The 10,362-nt window shown below is 55.6% G+C and overlaps 1 protein-coding gene across 1 annotated transcript; it reads left to right on the top strand.

Moving 5' to 3' along the window:
- Positions 1-4,574: 4,574 nt before the first annotated feature.
- Positions 4,575-8,115, top strand: LOC142823744 (uncharacterized). Its single transcript, XM_075915062.1, has 5 exons — positions 4,575-4,605; positions 6,373-6,666; positions 7,230-7,523; positions 7,718-7,788; positions 8,026-8,115. The coding sequence occupies exons 1-5, from the start codon at positions 4,575-4,577 to the stop codon at positions 8,113-8,115; spliced, it is 780 nt and encodes a 259-aa protein (XP_075771177.1).
- The last annotated feature ends 2,247 nt before the right edge of the window (positions 8,116-10,362 follow it).

Below are 10,362 nucleotides of genomic sequence, written 5' to 3'. Positions count from 1 at the left end.
GTCCGGAGAACAGGGCTGCACTACTCCCTCTGGGTACGTCTACACTACAGCGTTATTTTGAATTAACTTAATTCAAAATAGTTAATTTGAATTAAGCTCATTCGAAATAACGCATCTATACAGAAAAACTATTCTGAAATAGCATGTCCACACTGAGTGGACCCTGAACCAAAGTTAAGGCTGGCCAGAACCAGTGCCAGCAGGGCATCAGGTTAGGACTTAGTGTGTGGGGCTGCTGCCTGAGGCTAATTGAGCTCGGTGCTTAAAGGAACCCTACCCCCACCCCGAACAGACAGTTCTCAGGGTTCCCCACTAGCTTGTCTACCTCGATGAGGGACAGCAAAGCAGTCCTGTCTTGGAGTGCCCTGAGTGCCTGCACTCGGGACACCACAGCACTCGGCCACATGGAGCCAGAGCTGCCCCTGGGCACGCTGGTGCATCTCGTGGGGTCGTTGCCATCAGCACAGCTGCACTTGCTGCAGGCTGCCATCCAGGGGATCCATTGGGGGCTGTCAGGATCCAGGAGGCCCTGAGGGCGAGCGTCCACCCCGAGGATCCCTCAGAGCCTCCCCGGTCCTCCCCACTGGTGGTTCATGTCCCATTCCTCCCTCATGTCCTTCCACTTACCCCTCCCTAGCCCCCCCCCCCTTCCTGATGTAAAAAATAAAATACATGTATGTTCAAAAATAGAAACTGGGTTTATTGAACAAAACTGGGGAGGGGAATGAACCTCTGGGGAGACTGGGAAAAGGAGGTGGAAGAGGGGAAGAGAGAGGGTGGAAGAGGTGAGGGGGAAACCTGGGAGGAGGGAGCTGGAAGGGGGAAGCCAGGGGAAGAAGGGGGAGGGGAAGCTCAGGGCTCAGAATTGGAGGTCTCGCTGGTCCAACCTGACTTATATGCAAACCTGCTCCTGGGTTCGCATGTGGCCTTTGGAGGCCAGGCTGGCAGCTATCCTGCCATAGATGGCCACTTTCCTGTGCCTAGTGCGGAGATCATGGATGTTGAGGGCATCCCCCCCAAACCTGAATAAGGTCCATGATTTCCATCCTGGACCAGGAAGGTGCCCACCGTCTGCAGCCCCTGCCAAGCTCCTGAGAGCTGGCAGATTGCTCCTGGGGAGCGATGGAGGGCTGGCTGCCAGTTGCTTGCTGGCTCATGTTTTGGGGACTCTGGGTCAGGGGCCCCAGTGACCATTGCTGGCTCTGGGCTGGCAGGCTTGGAGCTGGCACAGGCACTACCCCTGTAGCCAGGGTCTACCCTTTTAATGGCTCCAGGGCTGAGGGAGAGGAGAGTAAGTTTTCCCGGTTGTGCCCAGAGTGGTCACCATGGCTCCCTGGGAAGGGCTGGAGGCCCCCTATTTCGAATTAAGTGGCTGCACAGCACTTAATTCGAAATAGCTATTTTGAATTTGGGGTTACTCCTCATAGAATGAGGTTTACCAAATTGAAATAAGGGCTCCACTATTTTGAATTTATTTCGAAATAGTGGTCTGCCTGTATAGTCACTATTAAAGTTAATTCAAAATAACTGCTATTATTTTGAATTAACTTTGTAGTATAGACCTACCCTCTGGGAGTGGGTCCTCGGGGGTCTATAGCGAGGGCAGGCAGGCGTGCTGTAGGCCCCGAGAGGCAACATCCTAAAGGCGGAGGGGCGGACCCCCAGAAGAGAGTGGACTCCCCGAGAAGAGGCTGACACCCTAGAGGGGGCTCTGCCCAGGGACCGTATGGGCAAAGTGTGGGCACAACCTGTGAGAACATGACAGGGAGCTTTGGGTGAATCGTCCCAAGTCCCTGGTGCCCTGGGCTGTGGGCTCAGCTCTGATATAGCATTGTCAGCCCTGGAGCTCAGAGCCCATTGCCTGGGGGGATGCACAGGTGAGAACTGGCTGCCCCAAGCGCCCCCAGGAGGGAGCAGCAGAGGAGGATGGACCCAGCTCTCCTAGCACTTGGGAACTGGATGGCGCCGACTCGAGTCAGCAGCGTGTGGCCCTGAGGAGACGTCCGAGAACTCCTGAGGAGACACAGTTGCTGGCCTGTCAGGGACTGCCCAGTGCTTGGGCAGGGCCCGGCTTACACACCAGGGCAGAGGGATTTGGGGTCTGCCTGGCACCCTCTGGATAGAGCCGGAGCTGCTCTTTCCCAACTGCTCTGGGTTCTTCAGCACCTGGAGCCAGATTCAGGAGCCCAGAGATGCAGACGGGCACCTCGTGTGACTGACAGAGTGTCCAAGGAGAGACGTGCCTAACTCTCATTGGCTGCCAACAGGAGTCAGGTGCCCTCCTAGGAGCTCTAATGATTCCCACCATGTGCCTGGCTGCTTTGTAGGTTCCTAAATACCTTGGTCGTGCTGCCGCACCCCGTGCTGAGAGGCAGCATGTCCTGGAGGACACAGCACTGTCCTGGAAATCAGGAGTCTTGGGGTCTGTCAGTACTGGCAAGTGACTGCACTGGAACGTTGTCCTTTGGGGGGCGGGGTGAAAAATCACCCCACAGAGCACAGTAGCACAGCGGCCTGCCAGTGTAGACAGGCTCCCAGTGTGGGAGCTAAGCCCTTTGTGGTGGTGGTTTTCCCAAAGCGCTGGGAGAAATCGCTCTGAGCACTGGTGCTGCGACCATGCCCTTGTGGTAAAGCACTGCCACAGCTCTGTAGGGTTGCCAGGCACCCGGTATTCACCCAGACACGCCGGTATTTTTGGCTACTGAGATGTCCGGTATTCTCTGAATTTTTCCCGGGCCAGGAGGTGAAAATGCTGGGCACCTGGCAACCCTATGACACAGTCAGCACCCGGCCTCCCCCAACACCCTCAGCCCCCCGACCCCAGCCCCCATGCTTACCTGGTTCCCTGTCACGTGGCTGGATCTTGAGGGGAGCAGCCAGATCCCTGATGCACCCATAGGTGGGGGTGTTGGCCCCAAAAATGGTATAGGAGGGGGCCATGGGAGGTATTGAATAGAAGCTTATTATCTGATAATCCTATGTATGCTGTTCTGGTGTTTGTGTAATGTCTGTGTGTGCAATTATTAGCATGTACTTGTATGGACACTGAAGATTTCCCCGCATGTGGTTAAGCATTGGGCAGGGCCGAGCCTGTGGACATGCTAATTACCGAGGCCCTGTGGAACAATGGCTCTCAATGGGCTATGGACATACCTAAAGAATGGGGGCTGTCACCTGAGAGCAGCCAGCAGGGAACACAGAGATTGGCCTCTGTCCAGGTGACCTGCTACATACTAGAAGAGGCCAGGAAGGAGGTATAAAGAGGCCATGCGGTCGATGCCATTTTGTTCTCAGCTCAGCACTTCATCCCAGAGGCAGCATTGCAGGGATCAAAGAGCCTGGAAGACCTGTGAACCCATCCTGATGCTAGGATGTGCAACAAGAACTTTTAAACCAGCAGCTGTACATCTCTGCTAGAGCCTGCATCGAGGACTGGGAGATTCGGTGCATGTAACGTACTGTACTTTAACAACCTTACTCTCATGCTTTTCTTTCTTGTGATAATAAACCTTTAGTTGTTAGATGCTAAAGGATTGGCCCAGCGTGATTTGTGGGTAAGGTCCAGAGGGTAAATTGACCAGGGATCTGTGGCTGGTTTCTTGGAACCGGACAGAACTTGTTCGGGGTAGGTGGGATTGGGTGCTAGGACCCCCCACCTGTGTATGAGGTCCGGGGCCATCTGGGGCACGGATATTGCTGGGGTGTCGGAGGGGTTTTGCTCGGGAGGCTTCAGGCAGGCTGCTGAAGCGCTCTGTGGGACTGGTTTGTGCCCTGTTTGGCGAGGTCACCAGTCTGGGGGCTGTAAGGAGCCCCGGATTTGAGCAATTCGCCCTGAGCGGACGCCCTCAGTTGTGCCCAGACACGGCCCGGTCCGTCACATTCCCCAGGCACAAAAACACATAGGGGAAGCAATGCTTCCCCTGGGTCTTAGTGCTCAACTGCTCCCGGGGGGGCGGGGAGGGGGGCTGTTCGGTATTTTTGTTTCAACCATCCGGAAACCCTAGCTGTGAGTGTAGACTAAGACTTGGCTTCCGTTACTGCCGGTGCCCTGTCAGACCACCTGAAGCCAGTCCTGTCCCCACCTTCCTGTACCTCAGTTTCCCCAACCAGTTTCCCTCCTGCACAAAGTGCTTAGAGCTCCATGGATGTGATTAATGAGAAACCCTCCAGCCAGGCCAGGCCTGTTTCTCACAGGTGGGTTTGGCTGAGCCCCGTGACTAAACCAGGAGAGGTTGTCTGTCGATGTATGTGAGGTGTGTTTGCTTCTCAGCCTTCCGGAGCTAAATAAAGACATGGTGGCCGTGTGTGTCTTGGGGCAGGAAACGGGGAGCGGTGATACAAAGACAGGATGGAACAGAATGGGGGAAGGGGCTGGGGTTGCAGCATCTCTCCTGACTTGGCCATGAGAACTCAGAGCAGTAACAGCGTCTGAGGCTCCGAGCAGGGAAAGGACCTTACTGCCCTGAGGGGCAGATGGTGCAGGTGAGAGCAGATTATTCCCACGCCCCCGACCCTATCTGGAGCTGAAACCACCGGGCCATTTTCATTCTTCACGTTCCCCCACCATCACCCCGATGCTCCTGCCTCTGGTCCTCTTGCTGCCCGGTGAGTATCTGGGACCCCGGCGCTAACTCATGAGGGCCTGGGAGGGCACAGAACAGAGAGCAGCCCAGGGAGTTGGCAGAGCAGCAGAGGGGGCTGCGAGGTTGGAGGAGTGGGACTGTCCCAACCCAGCTCAGGGACAGGACTTAGTGCCGGGCTGGGACCAGCAGTCGGCCCAGGCTGGGGTGACTGTCCCGGCTTCACTGAGTTTCAGGCCAGGAGGGACCATTGGCCCGTCCAGTCTGACCCGACAGCCCAGAGCAGAGACCTTCCCCCAGCTCCCTGCCCCCAGCCCAGTCACTGGTGTGAGACTCAAGCATCCCCGGAAAGGCCCCGGCCGGGCGGTGACTCCCCCACTGCCCCGGGGAGCCGGCGCCGGGTGAATCCCCCGCACGGGGAGAACCTGCTGCCTCCTTCCTCGCTGGCCTTGGGCCAGACTCAGCGTCCGGCCCTGGCTCTGGCTCGGCCTGTCCCTGCCGCACTGAAGGGCCCGTCAGCACCTGGGGCTTCTCCCGGGAAGGAGCTTAGACACCGAGACAGCCCGGCTGCCTGACCCGCCCCCACAGAGTTGCCCCGGCCCCGCCTGGGAGGCCTCTTCCCCCCCCCCCCGCAGCGTTTTCTGGCCCTGCCCTGCCCCCCCTGCACTCTGCTAGCAGCCTTAGAAACGGGGCCAGAGCCGGGCGCAGGATCCAGGATCGGGCTCCCCAAGGCCTCAGGCCTGGGAAATCCCCCCCGCCCCCACCTGCTCCCTGCCCCCTCGTTACACAGCCCAGGGGCCCATCAGCCCGTCTGCCCCGCGGTGCCCTGGGAGCTCGTGGCCAGTTACTGTCCCCTGGGGTCTGAATCCTTCCCCAGGTCCCTGCTTTCCCACCCAGGCCCATGGGGTCAGGCCGGGCTGGGCTTGGATGTTCCTGGGGTGACCATATCAGGTCTGGGCCCTTCCCTCTCTCTGTCCCTAACCCGTTCCCTGCTGCTTTGCTGGGGAAGTGAGGGGCTGAGCTTGTCTGACAGGTCCGGGGATGAACATAGCGGCTGCCGGGCCGTGCTCATTAGGGCATCTCATCACAGTGAGATTCTGGCCTGGCATTGACCCCACGTCCCCCTTCTGTCCCCAGCGCTGAGCCCCAGCAGCCAGGAGATCTGCTCAGCTCCCGGTGAGTCCGTCTGTCTGTCTGTCCAGGGCCTTTACCCCTCCCCTCCAAGGTGACCCCGTACTCCACCCCTCCCCCTTGGGCCACGGCTTGCTGAGTGTGGTGCCCGCAGCATGGGATCTGAGTGGGACACGCTGACGTCCCGGCTCGCGTTGCGGGTAGGCTGAGCACTTGGGCGGCCACCCAGGAGGGTTTCAAATCTCGCCCAGCCGATTAGCCGAGCGCAAGCAGCCGGCAGCACGTCTTTCTGCCTGGATTGCACGTCTGCATTGGCCTTGGATGGAAGGAACAACCTCCAGCTCCGATGCCTGGTTTTTCCCTTAGCCTGGGCCTGGAATAACCCCGGTGTCTCTGGGCTAGCTGGAGGTGGGGGCATAAACACAGGGAGGTGCCTAGAGTAGATGTCAGATGGGACAGGCTCTGGACCCAGCTCTTGGCTTTCACCTGACGAGCTCGCTGGGGTAGCGACTGCCCCTCAGTATCCAACGGGGTGTTGGACACAAGCCAGGCCCTAGACAGCCCCCAGCAGCGGGGGGCCAGTCTCTTAGGAGAGCTGGAATCAGAACCTCCACCCAAAAGGCCTGTCCCATTGTCGGCCGTGTCCCATTCTCCTCCCCAGGGTCTCTCCCTGCCCCCACCCTGCACCTCAGCCAGACGTCAGCCCGGCCCGGGGACTCCGTGCGGCTCCAGTGCTCCGTGATCTCCCAAGCTCCAGCTACTCGCGTCGTCTTCTGTGAGGATGGGGAAGAGGTGTCGTCCCAGAGGGGCTTGTTGGGGAAACTCACCTACGACTCTCACCACGTGGTGTCCGGGGGCAGCTCTGGGGATTACTCCTGTGGGTACGAGATCAAGGACAGCGACAACCGGGTTATTGGGTCCCAGCTAAGTCCTGTCCAGAGCCTCAGCGTCACTGGTAAGTTGTGTGTGTGTGTGTGTGTGTGTGTGCATGCGCACGTGTTAGCACTCATTACATTGATCTGCAATTGCCCTGAGTGCCCCAGCATTTGGGAAGAGGGGCCCAAGGACAGGGAGCAGACGCTATAGGGATTAGGGACAGGACACAGCCCCTTGGCTGTCGGCTACCAAGCTCTGTGGGGCAGTAACCCGTGGGCTGTGCAGGCAGGTTGAGGTGTTGTCCAGGCCTTAGACAGCCCCCAACAGCCATTGCCTGCACTCACTGTTCCAGCTGGGTCAGTGGGTGCCCACACCAGGGCCCCTTGTTGTAGGACACTGCCCAGCACCAGGCAATGGGAGCCCAGCCCGCCCAGCCCTTGGGCTCTTCTGCAGCCCCAGTGATCCCAGGGAATGAAGCCCTTGGGCCCTGAGAGAGCCCGTCCCCCCATCTGACCAGCTGGGCTGGGATCAGAGCCTCTGTCTGAGACATGGCCCAGCCCCCAACCATTTACCTCCTGCCCCACTGACAGCACCAGGCACCAGCAACCCCCCAATAACAGCTCTGGCCCATTCCCTTCCTAGGCGCTCTCCCCGCTCCCATCCTCCACCTGAACCAGACGTCAGCCCAGCCGGGGGACTCTGTGCGGCTCCAGTGCTCCATGAGCTCCTGGGTTCGGGCCACTCGCATCATCTTCTACAAGGATGGGGAGGAGGTTTCATCCCAGAGGAGTTTTCAGGGGAATCTCGCCTACGACTATGACCACATGGTGTCTGGGAGTAGCTCCGGGAGCTACGCCTGTGGGTACGAGATCCAGGACAGCAAGAACCGAGTGATCAGATCCCAGCTCAGCCCTGCCCAGCACCTCAGCATCACAGGTAAGGTGCACACACGTGTGTGTGTGTGCGCGTGCGTGTGTGCGCGCACCAGCTCAGCCGTGCCCAGTCACTTAGCATCACAGGAGGGGGGTGGATGGACAATTCAATATCAAGCCCCTGCAAAGCCAAACACTGAAATTCATCAGTTTTCAAAATCTGAAATTAAAAGTTTCTGACAACTCGTCTTTGTTCAGAGTTTGTCCCACGGATCCCTTCAACCCCTCATGTTCCAGCCATCTCAGCTCAGACAGCCCAGCGCAGGCAGGTGGGTCTCCCTGGAAGGGATCTCTAGATGTTCTTAACTCCAACCCCCTGCACTCAGGCAGGACCAGGGAAACCTGGCTTAGCCCTGACAAGGGTTTGCTAAGCTGTTTTAATAACCGCTGCTGACGGGAACGGCTCAGCCTTCCTTAGGACCTGTTCCAGGGACGAATGACCATTATTAGAATATTTTTCCCAACACTTCAACTAAACTTCCCAGTGCTTCTTGTCCTGCCTCTAGGGGGCCCTGCGAGCAGTTGATCCCAGCCTCTTCATGGGCCTGGAGTGGGGCCGTGCACAGGCTGTGGTGTCTTATGGTTTTATTGCCTAGGTTGTGACTCCATCAGAGGTGGTACCAGGGGTTCTCCCCTCCCCCACACAGAATGATTCTGAGGCGTTTCTCTGTTCACGGGGCTTTATTTGGAGAAGAAAAGTCCTGGCTGGGCAACCCCCAGTCAGAGCTGAGTGTCATCACCGTGACGGCAGATGTAGAAGAAACACACACAACAGGATGATGGACTCGTCCAATGAGGTGCTCTCGTTCCCTGCACCTCCCCCAGGTTTTACCCAGAATTGCTGGGCTGGAAAGTGGCTCTTTCAGAGGGGGAATCCCAAGCCCTTCTGCTGGGCAAGTGTCCTCTGGAGTTCCCTGCCCCTCTGCTAACCCGGCAGCCAGTGAGTTATCGCCTCCCCCTGCACTCACTGGGTGGGAGGTTGCTCTGGCAGGAGGCACCAGACGCATCATCCCACCTGGGCTCCCAGGTTCTGTCTCCGTGTCATTAGCTAGTTACGCTCTGTGCTGCAAGCCTGGCCCAGAGTGTCACACCCGGCGTGTGGGCAAACCCCTCTGCCAGGAACCTCAGCCCAGCACCAGTGTCCGGTTCCCGGAACTGACCTTAGCAGAGCCCAAATCTCTTTTCCCAGCTCTCCCCAAAGCATCTGAATCAGCAAACCAACCCCTACACAACCTGTCTGCAAATGCCGTGTGCACCACCCCACTGCAAAGGAAACATGGTGTAATACGTCATGGAACAGCGCCACCTAGTGTGTGCTGCTACAATGGCGCTAATGTTCTGTGTGCCTCAAAGGCTGATGGGAACAGGCCATTTCTCTCCTGGGAGAAATTCTGACCATTCATATTTTATTTTCATCCTGAATCGGCATAAAAAGTCCACATTTCTGATTTTTCGGGGAATAGACATTCAACAACATTTCAATTCAGAAACATCAAAGAGCCCTGTTGAAAGGCTTTGATTTTGAGGAAACTGCCCTTTCTGATGCAAAACTGTTTCAGTGGATATTTACAGACCTGCATTGTACACATGCCTACATATCCTACAACTCTGGCCCCAAGCCAGGAAACATCTGAACACGTGCTCCAGCCCAACCCTATCCAGGGCAGCACCTTCTAATGGACTTAACTTTAACTTCTGCTTAAGGGCAACATTTATGAAGACTTGGGGGAGGAGGGCAAAAACATCCCTCCCAAGTTAAATTTGAACCCCTGGATTTTATACTTGAGGTCTACTTAAAGCTCATGCCTTGATTTCAGAGGCAGTACTTAAAAGCAGCAGAATTTGAGCTGTTTGCAACTTTGCCTTTGGGGCAGGGAGTTTGTTATAAAAAGGAGAGAGGGTGATTAAGAATAACAAAAGGCTGGGCATTCAAGTAATTGAAGGATCCTGAGATCATCATGAAAACATTGCTGTGTTCTCCACTTAAAAGACAGTGGGGGTGAGGGAGAGATCAGGAATGAGTGCTGTGCTGCTAGGATTTGTATTGGGATCGCTGTGCTAAACTTATAAATATTCTTGAAAAAGGGGTGAATCAGCAAAGCAACCAAAGCTGAGGGCAAAGAGTTACAAAGGGATCTCACAAAACTGGATGACTGTGTAACCCACATACCTAGGCTGTGTCTAGACTGGCAAGTTTTTCCGCAAAAGCAGCTGCTTTTGCGGAAAAACTTACCAGCTGTCTAGACTGGCCGCTTGAATTTCTGCAAGAACATTGACTTCCTACTGTCTGAAATCAATGCTTCTTGTGGAAATACTATGCTGCTCCCGTTTGGGCAAAAGTCCTTTTGCACAAAGCTTTTGCGCAAGAGGGCCAGTGTAGACAGCTGAGATTTGTTTTGTGCAAAAAAGCCCCGATCGCTAAAATGGCGACGGGGCTTTTTTGCGCAAAAGCGCGTCTAGATTGGCACGGACGCTTTTTCGCAAAAATCTAGACGCTCTTTTCCACAAATGCTTTTAACGGAAAACTTTTCAATGACCTTTCAAGGTCCCTTCCAGTTCTAGGAGATAGGCAATCTCCATTAATTTAAAAAAATTAATTTAAATGATTAGGAATAAAGAACAGCTTCTGTATGAGGAGAGATTAACAAAATTGAGACTTTTCAGCTTGGAAAAGATTTTGACTAAAGGGTAGGGGGATATATGAGAGGTCTAGAAAATCATGAATGATATGAAAAAATAGAATAAGGAAACGTTATTTATTCCTCTACTAACATAACACAAGAAGATGACCCAATTACATTTATAGACAGCAGATTTAAAACAAATAAAACGAATTATTTCTT

This window comes from Pelodiscus sinensis, unplaced genomic scaffold (assembly GCF_049634645.1).
Source record: "Pelodiscus sinensis isolate JC-2024 unplaced genomic scaffold, ASM4963464v1 ctg34, whole genome shotgun sequence".
NCBI lineage: Eukaryota > Metazoa > Chordata > Testudines > Trionychidae > Pelodiscus > Pelodiscus sinensis.
This window is presented reverse-complemented; position numbering and strand designations above follow the sequence as displayed.

Excerpts from the sequence above, each read along its gene's own strand:
- LOC142823744 (XM_075915062.1), top strand. The coding sequence starts at position 4,575 with ATGCTCCTGCCTCTGGTCCTCTTGCTGCCCG. Across the intron at positions 4,606-6,372 it reads TCTGGTCCTCTTGCTGCCCG|GGTCTCTCCCTGCCCCCACC; the intron begins GTGAGTATCTGG and ends TCTCCTCCCCAG. Across the intron at positions 6,667-7,229 it reads CCAGAGCCTCAGCGTCACTG|GCGCTCTCCCCGCTCCCATC; the intron begins GTAAGTTGTGTG and ends TTCCCTTCCTAG.